This window comes from Danio rerio, chromosome 14, assembly GCF_049306965.1.
Source record: "Danio rerio strain Tuebingen ecotype United States chromosome 14, GRCz12tu, whole genome shotgun sequence".
Classification (NCBI taxonomy): Eukaryota; Metazoa; Chordata; class Actinopteri; order Cypriniformes; family Danionidae; genus Danio; species Danio rerio.
In genome coordinates this window covers 2,357,501-2,382,500 of record NC_133189.1, presented here as the reverse complement: position 1 = coordinate 2,382,500, position 25,000 = coordinate 2,357,501, and the positions used below count along the sequence as shown (strand labels likewise).

Here is a 25,000-nt window from a genome sequence, read left to right as displayed (position 1 = left end):
ACTCAACCATGTTGGCCAATCAGAAAGGAGAGAACAGCACACATGACATCATGTTTCAGCTTCAATCACCCGACACTGTCTTTCGAACCAACAAGGGGCGATAATCAGAGTGATCACCAGAATGGGGAAGTTCAAGAGTAAAGTGAGAAAATGTGATACACTGATGTTTTTGTGTGCACGAACAGCGAAATTGCTTAGAAAAAAAAACAAGCATTTTTAAAAATACCGTATTCGTGTGGACGGGGTCTCAGAAAATGTTAGTAAAGTTCTGAAATATTCACAATGGATGGCAAATGCTTATCGGATATAATATGAATATTATAAATTAAATACAAAGTGAAGGAGTTAGGACAACTTGCACTCACTGAATGTACATGTTCACTCTCATGGCACCATCCACTAAAGGCAACTATTATCGCTTTGGGAAGCTAGAAAGACACTCACAATTCAAATGTTCCATCCAAATGCTGATTTTTTCGTTCATTTCTCCTTTGAACACCCTTGGCATGGCGTTCCTTTGTAAATAGAAAACACATGAAACCTTTCCGGATAATCAGCTCAAGAGGAATGGCTTACTACTGGAATGTCATTGTATTTTTCAGAAAAAAAAATGCACAAAAATATTAAAATGAAGAAGAAGAAAAAAAAATCTTTTTTTTTGGACACTCCGTGTTACCAATGTAGTTCTTTAGTACTATGAACGCCAACTAACGCACCTGTAAATAAAGAGTTTAACTTTTACCTATGAAAAACGAATAGTGACACACTCTTAGTCTAGAAGTTGTGATGTTATGCATATATTTTTGTGTTCATCTTTTCTTTCCTGTCTGCTTTTTCCCATGAAAAGACACAAAGCGGAGGACACGAGTAGACCTCCGTTATTAATTTTGCAATCTCCGTTGTGCTTACCTGTGAGAATGCTTCTTAATGTCTATATGAATAGATCTATTATCTGTGTGTGTGTGTGTGCGTGCGTGCGTGTGTGTCTGCTGATGCTGTAATCCTGCTGTAACATCTCTGATAAGACGCTTTTATTCCCGGCTCCTGTGTGCTACTTGCATTTTATATGCTAATATTTATATTGCTGTTTTATTTTGATTTCGTTTCCTTTTCCTGAACACTGACATTTCAAATAAAAGTTCTCAAAGTATTTATGGTTTCCATGTTGAATTTATTTGAATTATTCGGGGTTAATGTGTAGCAGCAGACTGTAATATCATGGTTGTGTGTGTGTATACTATATATGTGAAAAATGCATAACATATTCAACGGCCACTTTAATAGGTACACCCATCCAACTGCTCATTAACGCAAATTTCTAATCAGCCAATCACATGGCAGCAACTCAAGGCATTTAGGCATGAACGTTACAACATGAAAGTTGGGTGCTGTAAAATTGGCTTATTTCTAAATAAAGTGCAGCGTCTCTTAAATCAAAGTCAAAGGTTTTATCTCTCGACCCAGCGATCTGCATTCTCAGCTCTGTTTTAGTCAAATTAAACCAGATGAGACCCTTTCACCCCTTTCAGAAATGCTTTTCATCTGTCTGAGCACACAATGTAACTACAGAAGCTTTAAATAGAAAAATAATCTGAACTCTTTGGTCATTTTGAAAGAGATGCTAATGGTCTAATCCAATTCAATGATTTATGCTAAGCTAAGCTAAAAGTACTCCCGTTAGACCCGGAGAATGACTAAATGGATTCCAAAATTGTAAAGGTCAAGAGTTTAACTCTAGGGGTGCTGTAAAATTAGCTTATTTCTAAATAAAGTGCAGCGTCTCTTAACCAAAGTCAAAGGTTTTATCAGTCAGCCCAGCAATCTGCATTCTCAGCTCTGTTTTACTCAAATTAAGCCAGATGAGACCCTTTCACCATTTTCAAAACTGCTTTTCATCTGTCTGAGTGCACAATGTAACTACAGAAGCTTTAAACAGAAAAATAATCTGTATTCTTTGGTCATTTTTGAGTGAGATGCTAATGGTCTAACCCAATTCAATGATTTACGCTAAGCTAAGCTAAAAGTGCTCCTGCCTGACCCGGAGATCAACTGAATGGATTCAATAATGGTAAAACTCAACAGTTTAACTCTAGGGGTGTTGTAAAATTAGCCTATTTCTAAATAAAGTGCAGCGTCTCTTTAACCACAGTCAAAGGTTTAATCAGTCAGCCCAGCAATCTGCGTTCTCAGCTCTGTTTCAGTCAAATTAAGCCAGATGTGACTATAGTCCCTTTCAGCCCTTTCAGAACTGCTTTTCATCTGTCTGAGCACACAATGTAACTACAGAAGCTTTAAATAGGAAAATAATCAAAACTCTTTGGTCATTTTGGAAGAGATGCTAATGGTCTAATCCAATTCAATGATTTATGCTACGCTAAGCTAAAAGTACTCCTGTTAGACCCGAAGAATGGCTAAATGGATTCCAAAATGGTAAAGGTCAAGAGTTTAACTCTAGGGGTGTTGAAAAATTAGCTTATTTCTAAATAAAGTGCAGCGTCTCTTAACCAAAGGCAAAGGTTTTATCAGTCAGCCCAGCGATCTGCATTCTCAGCTCTGTTTTACTCAAATTAAGCCAGATGAGACCCTTTCCCCCTTGTCAAAACTGCTTTTCGTCTGTCTGAGCACACAATGTAACTACAGAAGCTTTAAATAAAAACATAATCTGAACTCTTTGGTCATTTTTGAGTGGGATGCTAATGGTCTAATCCGTTTCAATAGTCTATGCTAAGCTAAGCTAAAAGTGCTCCTGTCTGACCCAGAGATCAACTGAATAGATTCAATAATGGTAAAACTCAACAATTTAACTCTAGGAGTGTCGTAAAATTAGCTTACTTCTAAATAAAGTGCAGCGTCTCTTTAACCAAAGTCAAAGGTTTTATCTCTCGACCCAGCGATCTGCATTCTCAGCTCTGTTTCAGTCAAATTAAGCCAGATTGGACCTTTTCACCCTTTTCAGAACTATTTCCATCTGTCTGAGCACACAACGTAACTACAGAAGCTTTAAATAGAAAAATAATCTGTACTCTTTGGTCATTTTTGAGTGAGATGCTAATGGTCTAATCCAATTCAATGATTTATGCTAAGCTAAGCTAAAAGTACTTCCGTTAGAACCGGAGAATGGCTAAATGGATTCCAAAATGGTAAAACTCAACAATTTAACTCTAGGGGTGTTGTAAAATTAGCCTATTTCTAAATAAAGTGCAGCGTCTCTTTAACCACAGTCAAAGGCTTTATCTTTCGGCCCAGCGATCTGCATTCTCAGCTCTGTTTCAGTCAAATTAAGCCAGATGAGACAGTGTTCTCATTCAGAACCACTCTCTGTGCCTTTCTGTTTCTCAAAGGGTAAATCTCTGCATCCCCGCCAAAAACTCTTCAGTGTTTTGACAGCTGTGAGGTTTGATGTCAAGCAAGAGACTTTCGCCAGGTTTCAAACAGCTGATCGGGAGCTGATGTAGGTGAAGTCACAGGGGGTCAGAGGTCAGAAGCGTTTGACCACAGTCAGCCTCACGCATTTCAGCCCGAGATAATTAGCAGATGGCAATAAAAATCAAGCTGAGACTAAAAGAGAAGAGTGCAATGAAACCCAGGGGAAAAATCACTCTGTTGAGCAGAAAAAGAAAACACAGGGAAGCCCATCTGTTCATCCTGCGCACAAACACTCTCACACACACACACTGCATCAGCACTCTTACAAAAAAAGTCTTTTCCACTTCAGCTGGCGTTTCCACGGAAACCCTCTCCCCGTTCCAAGAGAGTCGAATGGAAGGAGTGATTAGAATCCAAACAGAGCGAAAAAGAGGACAGGCCAACAAAACACAGACAGACATGTGGAAAAGTGGAGACGAGGGGGAAGGACTGGAGGACACGCAGATCAGAAAAGAGCTGCTTCTGGAGGATTATCAGGAATGCAGAGCAGGGAAAATCCTCTTTTCAGCAGTTTGATTACTATTTGGATCACAAAGTGGATTAAGGAGAGCATAGGCTACACTTTATTACTGTTCAATCCAATTAAAACATGTTTAATTAGCCTGACAAATGTTACTGTATTTATTTATTTTTTGATAAAGAGTGTGTTGACAGCCATTGAAATGTAATAATTTCAGCCGAAAGAGAAAGTTAATACTTTACAAATTATTGTTATGTACGTTTTATGCAACAACAAATAGCCATTTAAAGACATAGCATTGACATATATACAGTTTAGGTCAGAATTATTCGCCCCTTGTTTATTTTTTTTCTCCAATTTCTGTTTAACGGTGAGATCTTTTCAACACATTTATAAACATAATAGTTTTATTAATTAATTTCTAATAACTGATTTATTTTATCTTTGTCATGATGACAGTAAATAATATTAGACTAGATATTTTTCAAGACACTTCTATACAGCTTAAAGTCACATTTAAAGGCTTAACTAGGTTAATTAGGGTAACTAGGCAGGTTAGGGTAATTAGGCAAGTTATTGTATAACAATGGTTTGTTCTGTAGACTATCAAAAAAATATATAGCTCAAAGGGGCTAATAATATTGTCCTTAAAATGGTGTTTAAAAAATTAAAAACTGCTTTTACTATAGCCCAAATAAAACAAATAAGACTTTCTCCAGAAGAAAAAATATTATCAGACATACTGTGAACATTTCCTTGCTCTGTTAAACATCATTTGGGAAATATTTAAAAAAGACAAAATATTCAAAGGGGGTGAATAATTCTGACTTCAACTGTATATGAGTATAAAATCTGTAGTCCTGCAGTAACCGCATCTGGAGAAGGAATTATGGGGCTCTGAAAACAACAATATTAATGTCACACAGAGAGTGAACAAACAGAGCGTTTGATTTAAGATTGAGTAGAACGTGGAGTTAGAGAGATACAGAGAAGTGTGTGTGTGTGTGTGAGAGAGAGAGAGAGAGAGAGAGAGAGAGACTCCTGAACTGTATTAGACACACTGCAGCTTATCCACACTTCAGCGCCATGACGACAAGAGTTGACAAGGAAATGAAGCAGCTGCTTAGGATATTCTGGGATGTTGCCCTCACACTGCTTCCCAGATATTTAGGCATGGAATTGTGAGGAATGCAACAAACAAGCAGCCACCAATCTGATGACCTCAGCCTTTAGTCTCACAGATCAGATCACTGACTGTAATGATTAAAGAAACGTCATTTTGAATCAACTAAATAATTAAATAAATAAATAAATAATTAAATAAATATAAATTTAATATTTTATATATATATATATATATATATATATATATATATATATATATATATATATATATATATATATATATATATATATATATATATATATATATATTTATTTATTTAATTATACATATATATATATATATATATATATATACATATATATATATATATATATATATATATATATATATATATATATATATATATATATATATAAAATAAAAAAATAAAATAATAAAACATACATAATATATAATATATACATACATAATATATATATATATATATATATACATATATATATATATATATATATATATATATATATATATATATATAGAAAATTTATATTTATTTAATTAAGTATTTATTTATTTAATTATTTAGTTGATTCAAAATGACGTCTCTTTAATTATATATATATATAAATATATATATATATATATATATATATATATATATATATATATATATATATATATATATATATATATATAAATAAATACAATTATATATATATATATATATATATATATATATATATATATATATATATATATATATATATATATATATATATAGTTTAATAGTTGCTGCTAATGTATGCTATTTATTTTTTCTTTTAAATATTTTATTTTAACAATAATAAAACATATTAATGACCATTTAACTGTTTATTTACAACGAAACAGCTCCAAATGAGCATATTTGGTAATTTGGGGATTTTTAAAAGGGGGTCAGGGGAATCCCTTATTATGGTGGGCATGTCCCTTATTTTCACATCACAGTGTTGACCGGTGTGGTCTTAAATCACATGTAATCATGACTTCAGAACAACATTAGGACTATTTAACTGACTGAACATTGTTGTGCTTTAATAGTCACTGGCTGCTAATCTGATTTCACTATTTAGAATTTGCATATAATACATTTCTGAAATGATATTAAGGCAAATGTGCAAATATAAAACCAACTTTACCTCATGTTGTAGTGGTTTGTCTCAATAAATAGATGGTGAATGCTTATGGTAAAAGCGAGCGCGGGCTGAATGAATAAAGAGGCATTTGTGCTTGTGTTGGCGCTTGAGTTTGTGCTCATCCGAGATGAACTCTGACAGTGACTGAACACAGTCCAGAAATACAGCAACAAAAGCGTCCTTTAATAACCGCAGGAAGTGTGGAGTCATCACAGATCTACTGCCCTACTTCACCCACAATCCCTCTGCCAGCGATCCCTGCTCTGAGTCTGTCCAAACTAAACTGAGGGAGAGCAAGACGCTTGAGCTCATCCTGTCTGAATATTAAAGTTCTATGAAATTCAATGTTTGAGGTAATCTCAACTGGAATATGAAAAGAGGGCGGGGCTTAGAGTAGCTCCTCCCCGTTAAAAAACAGCCAATAGTGTTTTGATTTTCTTACAGCTCTGCCAATGAGTGATTGAGCTCAAGTGCATCGAATGAAATGCAAATTAGAAGGGGCGGGGCCTAATGAGAAACTGAAGTGTGAGGAGACCTGAAAAAAATGATTGATCTGTAATATCAAATACTATTCAGACAATGAACATCATGGATTTTAAACCAACCAGATCTTAAACATGAGAAGCTTATAATGGCATGACACTTCTCAGAAAGCACTTTAGCTGGCTCACTTGCAAATTAAAAGCCCCTTTAGCAGCTAAATCAAAAACAGCTACAAAATGCTGTGATTGCATTACTCTGATTGGACAACAGCCACGAATACAAATGCACACAACAACTACTTGAACATTAGCAAGTTGAAGGTATGCCACTTATAACACAGCTAGAAAGACAATATGGAGAAGCTATATCTAGAACAATAACTGTGGAAGAAGTGTGTCCAGGTTACCAGGATGATAAATAAAGGAGTGTAACTGTGACTCAGAGTCAGGAAATCTCCCTTCATTCACACACACACGGCCACGAACAAACAACTGATTCACACTCATCTTAAAAGGCCTCTTCTGTGCTTTAGGAGAGGAGATGACGCAATTATTGCAGAATTTGCAACCCTTTGTCACTAAAAACCTTGTGCAAAGTCCCCATGTGTAATAAACTCCAGGAGGTTTGTTCATCGTCCTGTCTGCTGCAATAGTCGCTCAATCAAGAGAGGGTCAGATCATGGAAAACTATTGATTCAATATATATATATATATATATACACACCCAAAAGTACTGTATATAGGACCCAAAAGTCCTTTATTCTAAAGAGAACATCACAAAATAAATAAAAACAAATAATAATAATAATAATAATAATGGGAAATAAAATAAATAAAATTAATTCAATATTTTTTTTTCAAAGAAATAAACTCCAAACAGACCAAATAAATAAATATTAATTATTATTATTAGTTGTAGTATAAATCTATCATGTAAATAAAAAATAAAGACAATCCAAAAAAAACATACTACTAGCACTAATACTACTATTATTAACAACATTAGTACTATTATTAATTTTATTGTAATTAATATTATTATTAATATTAACATTATTGTTGTTATAACTAGTAGTAGTTTAAAACTATTACAGTTTAAATAAAAAATAATTTAAAAAATCCAAAAATAAAAACTACTACTACTATTAATATTAATTATAAAAACAACAACAGCAATAATAATAAAATAATAACATATATATATATATATATATATATATATATATATATATATATATATATATATATATATATATATATATATAAAATCAATATATAAAATTATTATCATTATTTTTAATATCAGTAGCAGTAACAAAAAACTGTAGTGTAAATAAAAAAATAATCCAAACATAAAAAAAATTCAACAGTAAAACATACACTGTAAAAACAAAGTTGACTCAACTCAAAATTGTAAGGCAACTTGCCGCACAACTTTCAAACCAAGTACTGCACTTGACTCGATTTAAGTGGAGTAAACTTAAAAATGTCCTGAAGATTGTTGCCTTAAAATTTTAAGTTGAGTCAACTTTTTGTTTACTATCCCTTATTTATCACCTATTTTATTACCACAGCAGAATGAATTATTATTATTATTATTATTATTATTATTAACTATTAGTAGTAGTAGTAATAGCAGTATAAAACTATTGTGCAAATAAAATATATTCCGAACAGATTAAAATAAATTATTTGAACAAAATAAAGTAAAAATAAAACAAAATAATTTCAACAACCAAAACAAAAAAATTGTCTACAATTAGTTCGGAGGTGTAGCCCATCACAGAATGAGCTCATCATTTCTGAGGGTCAATAGAGCTCATTCAGACACTCGCAGGACAGAAGAAACAGTGTGTGTTTATCAGTCCGTCACTGGTTCCTCACATGACAACACACATCCTGAGGCGACTGACCTCTGCTGCAGTGACCTGACGGACGCCGCTCACACATACACGGACATAAAGAGAGGTTTTCTACTGATCATTAACACTCTCTGTCACACACACTGACAAACACAGTGTAGCCTCAATTCACAGTGGTCAGATCAGCAGACAGACAGAGCCGGAGGGGCAACACGAGGTACACACACACTTAAAGCTGACCTATTATGCGGGACAAAGCAGTGTGTTGACATCCAGTGTGTTAAAAAGATACTTCACTGTTTACTCATCCATCTCTTGTTCACAACCTATTAGAGTTTCTTCTGATACACAAAAGATATTTTGAAGAATGTTTTCTTTAGGTAGGGCTTTGGAGCATTTTTTGAGAGAGGCTGCATCTCTGAATTTAGTGAATCTCAGTTTCTTCATGTCAATAATCTCACAGTATAAATACAATTAATGACAAAAAAATAATGTTTAGAGATGTCAATTAATATTTCAAATTGAAATGCTGCAGAAAATATAGAAATAATCAAATTGAAACCGTTTTTGGGGGTAAAAATACAGGGGGCCTAAGACTTTTGCACAGGACTGTATCTTTTAATTCCCAGGTCAGAATAAAAATTATTTAATGTTTACACTGGGGTGGACTTAACCAATAAGCGAGGTAAGCAGCCAATTAGAGTCCTGGGATATTATGGGGCCACAACCAATGCCAAGAATTGCCTAAATTAACCATATAGCTCATTTTTACATTGTCTGTCATACGTTGTCAAATCTGTCTATAACCATGAAGATTTGAATGTTATTACCTCTTTTCAAAACCAAGGGCCCCCATGAATAGCAGAACATTCCTTACATACTGCACATGCAAATATTAAAATCTAAATTGAAAAATGAATGAATTTATCGTATTTAATTTTACATTAAGAATATAATGATTCCACTTAAAATATATTTTTAACCTGCAGTTTATTTACCAAAAAAAAAAAAAAAAAACTGAAAAAGAGAAAATATATATCTATGGAGAAAGAGATTTTTTCTCTTTTATATTTTCTCTTTTTCACTTTTTTTTTTTTTTTTTTGTAAATAGACTGCAGGTTAAAAATACATTTTAAGTGGAATCATTATATTCTTAATGTTTTGAGTTTAACTGCATGGGTCTCCCATACCTGGGGTTGCTTAAGGTCCCTAAATCACTATGTCCGCCCTTGTGTTTTAATTCACATAATAATATTAAAATAATAATAATAATAATAATAAAATTGTATTTAATCAACATAATATATTAACTATTTTGTTTATAACACTAAATCTTTACTGATTTGACTGCTGGACTGGTCCATGATTAAAGGTAGGGGACACATTTGCGCAAATAATTACATTAAAACTACCATTTTTAGACCTTCAACATACTAAATATGATAGAAAACAATGTTATAGATAATGTATAGTATCATTTATACTTATTATTTATTTAGGGGCCATCAAATTTCCTTGGGCCCTAAGTGGCAGATTACCTTGCTTATATTGGTTAAATCCTCCCCTGTAAGTATATTTTTTATTAAACCCGTGTGATTTTTTCTTTTTTAAATATTTTCCAAATGATGTTTCACAGAGCATCAAAATTTTCACAGTATGTCTGATAATATTTTTTCTTCTGGAGAAAGTCTTATTTGTTTTATTTCGGCTAGAAAAAAAAGCAGTTTTTAATTTTTTAAACACCATTTAAGGACAAAATTATTAGCCCCTTTAAGCTATATCTTTTTCCGATAGTCTACAGAACAAACCATCGTTATACAATAACTTGCCAAATTACCCAAATTACCCTAACCTGCCTAGTTAACCTAGTTATAAAAAAAAAAAAAAATTATATATATATATATATATATATAAAATAAAAATTTGAGCACAACATTTTCACTTCTATTTAATTTTTCCTTAAATGTTTATTTGTATTTCATCTTTATTTAACTAAAACCGTTTTATTTATTTTGTATTTTTACTATAATATGGCATCACTTTAAACCATCCTGAAGTGCTGCTCGGGTGCAAGAATGTGGAGAGCGCTGCAGTTTTATGAACTCCCACAAGGGTCAGAGGTCAAGCTCTAATAGAAACCCGAGACATGAAGACACTCTCACGCTTTAACACACTTTCATTTCACGACACAAAGGCAAGTTTGTTTTAAGATCCAAGAGCTCTGAAGATGCAAACAGAAGCATCAGAGTCTCCACAACAAACACAGCCCACAAACACCAGCGTTCCCTATTAGCATTAGTCACGACAGTCAAATATTAGCTTCTTTATAGTATTAGTCATGTGCTTTATTAACTCAGCTTCATTGAGTTTTGTTCACACCCTGGTTCCAAACCTTTGTTCGCTGAAAATAAAAGAAGATATTTTAACAAATGTAAGAAACTCGCAACAATCGACTTCCATAGTAGGCAAAACAAATACAGGACAATGGTTACAGGTTTCAAACATTCTTCAAAATATCTTCTTTTGTGTACAACAAAAGAAAGGAAAATCAAACAGGTCTGTGATGAGTAAATGATGACAGATTTGGGTGAACTATCCCTTTAATAGACAGTTTGGCCCTAAAATACAAAATATTTTAGGAGAGTTTTATTATGTACTCATCTGTAGCTCTAGATTTGATTAATACAAAGAATTTCATTTATTGCGAGTGTAATCCTAAGACACACCACAAACATTTACACTATATTAAAGACGCAAGTGAAGATGAACAATGTGTTTAAAATGCAACGTAAGTGGCTTTGGGAATAAAAACAGAAGAAAGGACTGCCGAATGCATGAATGTAAACGGGTTTTTTAATCTGTTATATAAAATATAGTTTGAAGAAACCCGTAACCCGACTTCCATATTCAACAATTACAAGTTTTGAACATTCTTCAAACTATCTTCTTTGGTGTTCAACTGAAAAAAAAACAAGGTTTGTGAAAGTGAAGTGACTAAATGATGTTCAGTTTTGAGTGAACTATCCCTTTAATAGACACCCTATGTGTGGTAAACTACACTGTAAGCCATCTTGGTGATCAGTTGCCAAATGCATGAATGTATGATTCAGGGTGTGAGGGAGAAACACATCCGGTTGTTCTGGATAGCAAAGTCTGCAGATGATTCGGTTCTATTCTTAGAGGAAGTATCATTGTGGTTTTAAGGAATGGAGGAATCCCAAAGTAAACATTTCATCCTCCTTGTCCCGAAGAAGAAAAAAAAATCCCTACATACCACTGAGAAGCCCAGACAGAGCTCACAGAACCCAGCAGAAACAGCTAACACAATTAACCCACGTGCCAAACAACGTACTGACAGGATATTAGATTTTTGAGGGACCTGTGTGTGCTGAATGTGGGAGGATTCTGTCTGTGTGCCATTGTGTGAGCTGGTCTAGAACAGGGAATTGTGTGTGTGTGTGTGTGTGTGTGTGTGATTTGCTGAGAGGAAATACCAAATCACAGCTGCATTTTTGTGCACACATGAGGCATAAAACCAGCGCACAGATGAACTCGCGGAGGAATGTCAAATAAATACTGTACCCGTCATACCAAATGAACCACTCGAGACACGTTCCACACACTTTTACCACACATTTGGTTCACTTCATTCTGTTCGTTCATTTTCAGGATTTAGAATAAATGCAGTACAATTTCAGATTCAGAAATGTCTGCTTATACAATGACAAAATGCCTGCTCTAAAAATGATAATTTGCTAAGTGTCTTATATGTATGTATAGTGTACATATATGTATGTATATATATATATACATACATATATATATATATATATATATATACATACATATATATATATATATATATATATATATATATATATATATATATGTGTGTGTATATATGTGTATATATATATATATATATATAATATACACACACACACACACACACACACATATATACATATATATATATATATATATATATATATATATATATATATATATATATATATATATATATATATATATATATATATATATATATATATTTCGAGCCTCGCCTCAGTTGGCATTTCTGTGTGGAGTTTGCATTTTCTCCCTGTCTTCGCGTGGGTTTCCTCCATGTGCTTCGGTTTTCCCCACAGTCCAAACACATGCAGTACAGGTGAATTGGGTAGGCTAAATTGTCCCTAGTGTATGAGTGTGTGTACGAATGTGTGTGTGGATGTTTCCAAGAGATGGGTTGCGGCTGAAAGGGCATCCGCTGCGTAAAAACTTGCTGGATAAGTTGGCGGTTCATTCCGCTGTGGCGACCCCGGATTAATAGAGACTAAGCTGACAAAAAAATGAATTAATGAATATATATATATATATAAATCCTCTTAATATTATACTTTAGCTCTTCTGTGAATTTCCTTTGTTTTGGTCCTTTTGTTTTTCCCTTCCTAAAATGTTGTAATTTTGATAATAATAATGGAAAACAGAATTACTAGTTCAGCTTTTTCTCTTATTCGATGCACAGACAATAATTTGTTGTTTTCTGAAGCTCAAATCTGCCATTAATAGTATAATGTGTGGTGTACCTAACCGTTCTGTTCTGGGCAATTTCGCTGCATTTAACAGTGTTGTGACAAATAAAGGCTCATCATCATCATCATCATCATCATCATCATCATCATCATCATCATCATCATCATCATATTTAGCATTAGTCATACCAGATTTTAGCTTTAAATACAATTCACATTAAAGTAGTAGTAAAAATTGTAGTCTTTATTACATAAATGGTGCTTAAAAGAATTCCAGTTACTACAAGTCCAATACTAAAATGCACCAAATTGACATTTTAACCTCCTAAGGTCAAGTTCTATTTGGGGATTTCTGCCTGGATTTTGCCTACCCAAATTTAAAAGCTTCCCAAATCCACATGCAGAGGTGTAAATGCACAAATTTGCTATCATTTTAAAGAGAAAACCCTTTGAATTTTCATGAAACACTATTGAAAGTGTTTAAAATATCTGTTTATGTTGTCTGTGTTATAATAAACACCTAAAAAAGAGGCGCTTTTTGCATTTTTTTTTATAAACTCAAATTTGAAAGTGTACCTTTTAGGGTCTGTGTGGTCTAGCGTGCTGTAATTAATTTGTGTGTTTCCTGCACATGTCTGTAATAATAGAAAAAAGAAAAATGTCTCCACCATAATCTATGCAAAAGTTATTGTATTCCAACTGATGAGAGGTGCTGTACAAGCCACAGGGAGCGATCATTGTTTTCATATTTCATGATTCTTTTGTTTGATCAAACATAATTCACTGTGTTTGGAGCACGTCAGACATATAAAAGGATTACTTATGCACATCACCTCAAAAACAGAGGAGAATGGCCCTGAAGCGCACAGAATAAGTTAAGAGATGACGGCTGTCTGTGCTATCTGGGGCTGCTTATTGATCATGAATGTACTGTTTTCACTTCTGCGCCATGGAAACACCTCGATTCATTCGACAACTGTTTAATATGTGAATATAAGTCAGTAAAAAGAATGCTAGAACCGTATGAGCACCGGCAAGAGCTTTCATTTGAGCTATAACTTGTACATGTGTCATATGAAAAATATGAAAATAAACCAATGTTCAATAGCCAGCTCGGGTATCCACAATACTGTGTATTTAAGTGTAAATAACTTTTGTACAGTAGAATAAAAACCAAACTGACACATATTTCCATAAAATATAGATTCTGCACTTTCAAACAAAACTACTTAAGGAGGTCTGGTGCAATGCTGGCCCTTTAAATCTTAAAGTGAAAGTCGATGACGTCACAGACCCGTTACCTAACATAATCTCATGCAAGTAAAAACAATCAATGTTTCCATTCTTCATTTTCAAGAAATGCCCTTTCAAGACCCGTACATATACAATACAGACACAAAATGAATGGACAATAAGTATTAAAGAAGATATTTTAATGGTGTGGGTTTAGAGATAACCAGAATAAACATCTCTACAGTCAAAAACAACGCAATATACACAATCTGACCAAGTAGATCTCACCAATACAGCCTCTAAATTCTTACAGTAAAACAATCCACAATTAAAAACTGAAAAAAAAACTGCTTTAAAAAACATCCGTACAAAGAGAAAGCGCACAGTCTCTCTGTTTTTTTTTCCAGTGATCTTTATCCGGCTTTTCCAAGAAAGTGAAAGCGTTGCACACGCACTGATCAGCCTTTACGCAAGAATCCACCAACATTAACAATTGCGTATTTGGCTTTAAAAACTCGTGTTCTCTTTCAGATTTGCTGGCGTCTAGGCAGCGTTTAGGATCACTGCTGAAACATGCTCACGTTCGTACACCACAAAAATGCACGTACATACTTTAATATAGCGATAATCCGGAAGACAGATTTCTCAGGATGTCTTGACGAAAGCAGTCCGAGCTATGGCTTTGAACAGTGATCTCTACCCTCAAACATTAAGCCAACATCATCGTTCATATTGCAAAGCTGAAACGCAGAGGTCACACGACAAGTTTGACTTAGAAACAATCTTAACCGTCGACTCATTGAACAGTATCTGATACATACGACTGGGATCTGACTGCAATGAAAATGACTATGCAGAGATATTTCAGCACCAATGACAAACATGGTCGGATTTGGCTTGATCAAACCGTTCATCACAGTAAAACGAACGCCAAACGTCCCGCCTGATTATTAGTTCAGGCCTCAAAATGTTTTTAGACAATCTGCGGCTCACATATAAGCTCAAAATCACCATCTGGAAGCAAATTAAACATGATTTATCATACTTCTATCAGCAGTTTGTGAACAAAACAGTAAATCCACTACAGCGATGTTATCAGAAAGACACAAAAACCGACGCCATTTTACGAAGGATTGGTCGAAAACGTAGCCAGTGCAGTGATTATAATATATTAAACACTCCAAAGCAAATCATCGACAACAATTTACATCGATTTTATCCACAATACATCACATTTAATCCAATGTCAAATATACAAAAACTGCTTTTATGAATAAGCTGCAAGGTTTTAGCTAGTGAAAATCGGATATTTAGACTTTTTCGCATAGTTAGAAGGTCGGATGTTTAGACGACACCTCTGAGAGAATTGAACGACTGAGAAAGTGATGAGAAAACTAGTCTTCTGAACAGGTACCAGACCTTCTTCAGCATGTTTGATGGACTACCTTAGTGAGACCACCTTAATTAGACAACAACCAAGCATGCGCTCATGGATGCGTTCAACGTTATTGGCACTTTGCATGTCCAGTAAAATAAATGTAACTTTTTGAACAATGATACACTGAAATCAATGCTTCACTGTATTTACTTCACTTATTTTAAAGGTCAGCGGTTGCATGCAGCTCATATGGGAATTAGAGTTGTCACGATACTGGAATTCAGCACCAATCGATAAGAACGTCCATTTCCCGATAACGTAACAGTGCTGATTTGCCACTGCGCTCAACAGAAATGATTGTGATTGGCTGTGTAGGCCATCAGTTCACCGAACTCACCACTGTTTACTAAGTGTAAACACATATACAGGGACATTGGAGTGTTTTAAAGCGGGGATTCGTCAGCTGATCGCTCGTATGTCAGCTTATAAACAGCCTGGCTGATCTCCACAGCTTTAAAACGCTCCAGTGTCCCTGCATCTGTGGTTACACTTATTAAACAACAGTGAGTTTGGTGAACTGATGACCAATCACAGTCATTTCTGTTGAGCATGTGAACACAATGGCCAATCAACTGCGCTCAAATGTTAAGCGGGAAATAGACCTCTTTAAAATTTCAGTATGGACTGGTAGCAAATTCCAGTATCGTGAAAACACTAAATGGATCTAAACCTAATTTGTTTGTCTACATCCAGCCCATATTGGAAGTTTGCAACCACTCACCTTAAAAAAAAAAAAAAAAAACCTGCAGTAAACCTAAAGAATCATCAATTTCAGTGTCCGTTTCTAAGTCAACAAAAAAATAAACTGCGCATGTTAATTTGGACATGGAACAAAAGCATGGGAAATCTTTGGAAATCTTGCAGATGATGGAGATGAAGATTGTGTTTAGAGTGACAGAGTGCTAGAAATGGATAAGTGACAAGCAGAGACCACACCCCCCAAGTGTGACGGCCATTAGAAAGCCGTGTGGTCTACCTGGAGGGGTGTGGTTTCAGCGAGAGCCCCGCCCTCGCAGACTTGGTCCCAGAACACAATCAGTCTCTTCCCTGGCAGAGCTGCTCTTTAATTGGAGCGTAACGGTACGGCATCTAAGAGATCCTCCAGCGAGCCCGTGTCCTCCGTTGACTCTTTTCCGTCTGTAGCATCCTGACGGCTCTTTTTCGTGGCACTCGGTGGCGCGTCCTCCTGAAGAAGCTCTTTGGCAAGAAGGTTTGTCACGGCGTGACCGGCTCCTCTCCGATTATTAGCTGAAACAGAGTGAAAACGAAGTTGAAAATGCTGTCATCCATTTATACTTCTCCTTTCACTTTTTCTTTATTAAGATATTTGAAAGAAAGCTTAAAACCAGTGACTTCCATAGTATTTGTTTTCCCTACTCTTCATTTATTTATTAAATATCTGTTTAACAAATATCAAATATTATTGTAGGCAGGGGCAGCACGATGGCTCAGTGGTTAGCACTGTGCCCTCACAGCAAGAAGGTCTCTGATTCGAGTCTCGGCTGGGTGGCCAGTTAGCATTTCTGAGTGGAGTTCGCATGTTCTCCCAGTGTTAGTGTGGGTTTGCTCAGGGTACTCCGTTTTCCCCCACAGTCCAAATCATACCTGTCAACCCTTCCGTTTTTCCCGGGATTCTTTCATATTTCTATCATACAGTTCTATCCCGCTATCATCCCGTAAAGGTATTTTCCTGTATTTCTCCTGTATTATCAGTCTTTCTCTGAAGGGTGGCAAATAAACATTAAAGAGCCATTTGTTTATGCAATCCATACCACCGAACCACCAGGGGCCGCCCCTTACTCTTATATGCGAGTCTGTTCTGTTCTTTTGTTTTATTTAGGCAGGAAACACTTTGAAATGAATATAAAACAACGCAATTCCATTCATTTTCATTACAGGCGCCTTCGTCCCTCCTATGCCATCCTCAAAACAGTCATATAGCAGTGCGTGACTGTCAGCTAACGCGCTCCACAGTGATAAATAGACGCTGTTTCCCAAACAGATTCTGTACAGGTGATTTGAAGCAGAGCGAAAGTCTGGGTTTGAACAGACATATATACATAATTAATATTAATAACATCTAAAGATGTTGATCTTGGTAGGTTTATTTTTTTTTAAGCAACTAATTTAGCCCTAAGTGAGCATAAAAATTTCGGAAAGCAATCGAATGATTTCATCATAACGGTAAATGTGTGTATTTTTAAAGTGACACCTCTGTTAGTTAACCCTCTAACTATTCCATCAAGAAAAAAATGTTTGGATTGCATTTCTTAACCCCTAATGTCGCTAGTTAACACAATCAATGCATTTTTTGTTTTTCAACACATCCCCCTTAATTTCTAAAATATCAGTCTCGACCAACTGGTTGATATGTAGGTTTATGGTAAAAGTGCCGGACTTAATACATATGATATGAAAAATCTGAAAATATGAAGTGTAAGACATTGAAAATAAAACAATTTTGAATACTAAATCACCTTTATTTTTGAAGTATGCCATAAAATAATTCAGATTTTCGTTTAACATGCTTTCTTGGCTTTTTTTTCTTTGCAAAGCTGTGCGTGCGAGCCATTATTTAAAACAGTCATTCTTTAAATGACTTCAACATTATTTAAAAGAGTAAAAACATGGTCAACTATTTGGTAGAGCAGCAGTCAAAGAGTCAATGTAATCAAATGAAATATCGACACAAAAGAGATCCATCCGCTGCACTTTAATCAGTAAGTGTGATGTTATACAGAGAAGAAAAGGTTGATGAGATTTGATACATTGATTTTATTTATAATAGCTTTTAATTTTAATTAAGCTAAACTGTTTGCTAATTAATTTGCTGCTAATGTTTACTTTTTTTTTTTTTTGGAGGGGGGATAATAATAATATAACATATTACTGACTGTTTAACCTTTTATTTATAATGAAACAGCTCCAGATGAACATATTTAGTCATTTTTATTTGTATTTTTTGAGAGAGGGGAGTACGGTCCAAACACATGCACTATAGGTGAGTTAAAGAATTAACTAAATTGGCTGTAGTGTGAGTGTAAATGTGTTTGGGTGTTTCCCAGTACTGGGTTGCAGCTGGAAGGGCATCCGCTGAGTAAAACTAATGCTGAAATAGTTGGCGGTTCATCCCACTGTGGCGACCGCTGATGAATAAAGGGACTAAGCCAAAGGAAAATGAATGAATGAATTATTGCATTGAGATAAAATAAACGTATTCGTAAATAGAGTTAAGACATGCAGATTCTGCTAAAGGTTTTACTGAGATGTATTGTTAGATTGGATGCAATTAGGAAGCTTTACATAGATATAGGAAAATTAAGACCTTTTTAAAATGATTTAAGACTCACAACACACTATTCCAGTGCTTTTAACACTTTTTAAGCCCTAAAAATTGTATTTGGTCACACTTTGTTGAATTTAAGTTACATTGCATCTACATGCTAATTATTTCTCATTAGATTATAAGTAGACTGATAGGTTAGGGTTACTGTAAGTTTCTAATAGTCAGTTAAAAGTCTGTTGAAGGGGCACATATACAGATATTAAGCAGACAGTCTACTAATACTCAAACGGACCATCAAAATAAAGTGTTCCCTTGTATTTTAATTGTCATTTTAAGACTCCGCGGACACCCTGTTATGGTTTAAAATAACCCAGAATATTCATAAACACACATTAGATTAACATCCTGACAAAAGACGGATGCAGAACATCATATAAGACATCATAAATGTTAATTAATTCAGTCTGTTTAGAAGACCGTCGAGCGTAAAGTACTCCAACAACAACAACTGAAGAACAAAACTCCTGCGGGGAGACTCTGACATGAGGATACTGTCTGAGAATGTCAGATTTCATTCACATTCTCCAGCCTGTATGCAAAACAAGACCATGCAGAGGAGGCACACACACACACACACACACGCACACACACACACACACACACACACACACACACACACACACACACACACACACACACACACACACACACGCGCACACACACACGCACACACACGCACACAGAGAGAGAGAGAGAGAGAGAGAGAGAGAGAGAGAGAGAGAGAGAGAGAGAGAGAGAGAGAGAGAGAGAGAGAGAGAGAGAGAGAGAGAGAGAGAGAGAGAGAATCCCCAATGCTACTGATAACCATCTCTAAACAAACATCTGAAACGAAGCATGCACAGAGATAAAAAGCAAACACACACACACACACACACGTTACCGAGCAGGTGTCCAGCGTGAGCTGTGATAACGACAGCACTGAGTCTGTTGAGGAGGAAAAAGTCGTTATGGGTGCGATTGTGCTTCGGGGTTGTGAAGTGACAGACAGATGGACCCTTATAAACATTTACTGCGGTAATCAGACTAAATACCCTGCAGTTACAGGCTCTCTGCAATAAAATGACTTTCTGTTTCTACGTTTAGTCCGGAAGAGGCAAAGACACAATGCCGAACAAGATGACAAATCACAGTCGATCAGAGAAAATGTTTATTAAAATCATGCAGATTCTGGACCAATGACATTTCACTGTGGGCGGAGCAAACTAGATGGTTATTATAAAACAAAATGACCCTTATTTATCAGGGGTCACCACAGTGAAATGAACCGCCAACTATTCCAACATATGTTTTACACAGCAGATGCCCTTCCAGCTGCAACCCAGTACCGGGAAACACCCATACACATTGATTAAAACACACACACACACATACACAACAACCAATTTAGTTCATCAATTCCCCTATAGCGCATGTGTTTGGAATGTGAGGTAAACCGGAGCACCCAGAGGAAACCCATGCCAACACTGGGAAGAACATGCAAACTCCACACAGAAATGCCAACTGGCCCAGCTGAAGCTGTAACCTGCCACCTTCTTGCTGTGAGGCCACAGTGCTAACCACTGAGCCACCGAGCCGTCCTGTTGTCAGTTCAAATTGTGATATTCTCTCCTTATTTCTCTGATTCAATGACAATTAAAATGGTTTAAGTCTTATTTTCTGAGATATGCAAATTAAGCGAGTTTGCATTAAAAATGTGTGTTTGTGTGAAACTGTGTGACTGTGATTGTGCGTTTGTGTGTGTGTGTGTGAGAGAGGGAGAGCTTGTGATTTGGCTGTGAAGAGCGAGCAGAGCTAATTAACATCAGTGTAATGAAGCTAAAAATACAATTTTACAGTGTTTGGAGGTGTTGAGCTTGTACACACACACAAGGCTGGACATAAAACACCCAGAATGCATTTCTTGTTTTCCCAGTATAAATATTGAAACATTTTTAAATGGATAAACATTTACTTGAGAAGCAAAATAAGGATATAAAGTAAGCTGCTGAATAATATTACCTTTAATTTTAGTTTTAAGTCCATTTTAAGTTGATTTGAATAAATTTAAAAAAAATGTAGATGTATACACACTGGCCACTTTATTAGGTACACCTTACACCGACTTGGACCCCCTTTTGCCTTCAGAACTGTCTTAATCCATCATGGCAAAGATTCAACAAGGTACTGGAAATATTCCTCAGAGATTTTGCTCCATGTTGACATGATAGCATCACACAGTTGCTGCAGATTTGTCGGCTGCACATCCATGATGCCAATCTCCCGTTTCACTACATCCCAAAAATGCTCTATTGGATTGAGACCTGGTGACTGTGGAGGCCATTTGAGTACAGTGAACTCATCGTCATGTTCAAGAAACCAGTCTGAGATGATTCACGCTTTATGACATGGTGTGTTATCCTGCTGGAGGTAGCCATCAGAAGATGGAGACACTGTGCTCATAAAGGGATGGACATGGTCAGCAACAATACTCAGGTAGGCTGTGGCGTTGACACGATGCTCAATTGGTACAAATGGACCCAAAGTGTGCCAAATCTCCCCCACACCATTACAACACCACTTGAACTCTACAAAGCAGGATGGATCGATGCTTTCATGTTGTTGATGTCAAAATCTGACCCGATCATCTGAATCTTGCAACAGAATGTGCGTGAAAATCACAGTAGATCAGCACTTTCTGAAATACTCTGACCAGCACATTCAGTCACTTAAATCGCCTTTCTTCTCCATTCTGATGCTCGCTTTGAACTGCAGCAGATCGTCTTGACCAGGTCTACATGCCTAAATGCATAAAGATGCGATTGGCTAATTAGAAATGCGTTAACAAGCAGTCGGACAGGTGTACCTAATAAAGTGGCCGGCGAGTGTACATCACAACAACTGACTTCAAAATCTCAAGTTTAATCTTGGATTAATTAAATTCAGGCTGAAAAACTAAGAACATTTTTTTGTCTTTGTAAATTAAAGAGAAATGCATGGCTTAGTGGTCAGATTTAGAAAAAGTGTGCCTAAAAATAGCAAAAGAAAACACAGAAAATTACGCTTCTGACCACTTCTTATGAAAACACATTACTATTAGTACTTTTTAAAAGAAATGAAAACTTCTGAGTCTCATATTAATGTGCCTTAAAATCAGAAAATCGAGATTTGTGGACAAGAAAATGAGATCAAAACAGCAGAATGAAGGCTGTGTGTCTAACATGATTAAGTGTGTGTATTGTTCCTCTGACAGCAGGAGTGTGTGTGTGTGTGTTGCTCTTTTTGTAGAATGGTTAGAGGGTGTGTTTGCGAGCTGGACAAAAGTGTGTGTGTGTGTGTGTCTATATGTGTTTTGTGGACATCTGGCAGAGTGTGTTTGTGTGTGTGTGTGTGTGTGTGTGTGTGTTGGGCACAGGGTGTGTCTCTGTCTATTTGTCTGAGTCTGACTGTGTGTGTCTTTTGTGTTGGAAGTGTGTGTGTGTGTGTGTGTGTGTGTGTGTGTGTGTGTGTGTGTGTGTGTCTTTCACTGAGGAGTCAAGAGTGTGTGCAGGGTCATGACATGGCAGATGTGTGTATGTTGATGAACACACACGCAGACATAGAAACTACAGGCCAATCAGCATATTATCCATCTGAAACAGTGTGTGTTTCGCCAAATCAGTGAGGACAAATACATTTATGCATGTTCTTTGGAATAATTAGATAGAAATAATAAATAATTAGAGGCTTTGAGTGACAAATATCTATCTTTATGATCTTTTCGACTGCTGAAGACATCCGTCAGTTCCCTGTTTTCTTCATTTTAAATAAGTAAAGCACTCTAAATAATTAACCACTCAATCATCTTCAGTCATCTGATTGACTTTTATTATGTAATATTAGTTTAATCTGATTAGACAATGTCTATATTTCACTTCTTGTGTCTCTTTGCTGTCAAATTTGTACAGATTTTAATAACATAAATAAGAATAAATGATAGAGCATTTGCAGTATTTAAAGATTCCTGAAAATGACTAATTACTCTCTGGATTTTCACTTCAGACACATCTTCTCTGAGAATTTAAATGAGGAGTTTGATATTCATCCATCTAATTAATGCATGGGTGGGTTAATTTGGGAAATATTATTGTGATATTTATATCTGACATATTAATTTGGCATTTTTTAAATTTTTGGTCTGATCTGTTAAAAATACACACTCACCGGCCACTTTATTAGGTACACCTGTCCAACTGCTCGTTAACACAAATTTCTAATTAGCCAATCACATGGCAGCAACTCAATGCATTTAGACTTGGTCAAGACAATCTGCTGCACTTTAAACCAAGCAAAGGGGATTTAAGTGACTTTGAACGTGGCATGGTTGGTGCCAGACAGGCTGGTCTGAGTATTTCAGAAACTGCTGATCTACTGGGATTTTCACGCACAACCATCTTTAGGGTTTACAGAGAATGGTATGATAGAGTATGACCAGACTGGTTCCAGCTGATAGAAAGGCAACAGTAACTCAAATAAGCCCTCGATACAACCGAGGTGTGCAGAAGAGCATCTCTGAACACACAACACGTCCAACCTTGAGGCGGATGGGCTACAGCAGCAGAAGAGCACACCGGGTGCCGCTCCTGTCAGCTAAGAACAGGAAACTGAGGCTACAATTCACACAGACTCACCAAAACTGGACAATAGAAGATTGGAGAAACGTTGCTGCTCTGATGAGTCTCCATTTCTGCGGACACATTCAGATGCTCGGCTCACAATTTGGCCTCAACAACATGAAAGCATGGATCATCCTGCCTTGTATCAGCGGTTCAGGCTGGTGGTGGTGGTGTAATGGTGTGGGGGAGATTTTCTTGGCACACTTTGGGTCCATTAGAACCAAATGAGCGTCGTGTCAACACCACAGCCTACCTGAGTATTGTTGCTGACCATGTCCATCCCTTTATGAGCACAGTGTCTCCATCTTCTGATGGCTACTTCCAGCAGGATAACACACCATGTCATAAAGCCTGAATCATCTCAGACTGGTTTCTTGAACATGACGATGAGTTCCCTGTACTCAAATGGCCTGAACAGTCACCAGGTCTCAATCCAATAGAGCACCTTTGGGATGTGGTGGAACGAGAGAATAGCATCATGGATGTGCAGCCGACAAATCTGCAGCAAATGTGATGCTACCATGTCAATACAGAGCGAAATCTCAGGAATATTTCCAGTACCTTGTAAGGTGTACCTAATAAAGTGGCCGGTGAGAGTACATCATAATTATTGTTATTTTTGATTAATTTGAGAATTTTTTTTTTTTTATGTGAATAAATTGGATAATTTTGGAGCTTTTGGTGCTGCCGCCCTCTCAGTATATATTAGTAGTATTTCAGGATGAACACTTAATAGACTGAAACATCTTGCATTTACTTCATAATTATTATAATATGACAATCAAGCTTTTTTTAGCAATCTCTCAGTCATTCAAAACTACATAAAGCAGTCATTTAAAATGAAGCTAAGACATTATTATGATATTTACATTAATGTCAGTATATTTGTTTTAGTTCAGCAGAGATATAAGCATCTGCAGCAAATTATGAGTCAAATAAGTTTTCCTCCTCAGCAATTTCACTCCTACACACTTCAATACAAGACTTATCAATATTACAATAACAATAACCTGACTTATCAAATATTATTCTCAACATTATACTTATTTGTGTTGCTTTTCTAAAGTTAATAAATGTGGCTACTTTCTAATGCTCACATGCAAATGCAAAATCTGTAATCCCTGTGCTCGTCTTCAAATATTCACATAATAATAACACAATCACATCTTCAATTCCACCTCTTTTGGTGTGAAGTATGATAATTAAATGCTGATTAAATTTCAATGCCTCAGAGATTTCAGTACAATAATCTTATTTTTAAAAAAATGTTTTTATAGTGTTTTATTTAG

General features: G+C 35.7%; 1 protein-coding gene across 2 annotated transcripts in view; it reads right to left on the bottom strand.

The window, feature by feature from the left end:
* Positions 1 to 14,479: 14,479 nt before the first annotated feature.
* Positions 14,480 to 25,000, bottom strand: part of diaph1 (diaphanous related formin 1) — a 173,883-nt gene continuing 163,362 nt past the window's right edge. For both annotated transcript variants that reach the window (XM_073922443.1, XM_073922444.1), the window contains one exon: positions 14,480 to 16,982. In XM_073922443.1, coding sequence (XP_073778544.1) covers positions 16,798 to 16,982 — 185 coding nt within the window. In that variant the 3' untranslated portion in view covers positions 14,480 to 16,797. The remainder of the gene's footprint in view (positions 16,983 to 25,000) is intronic.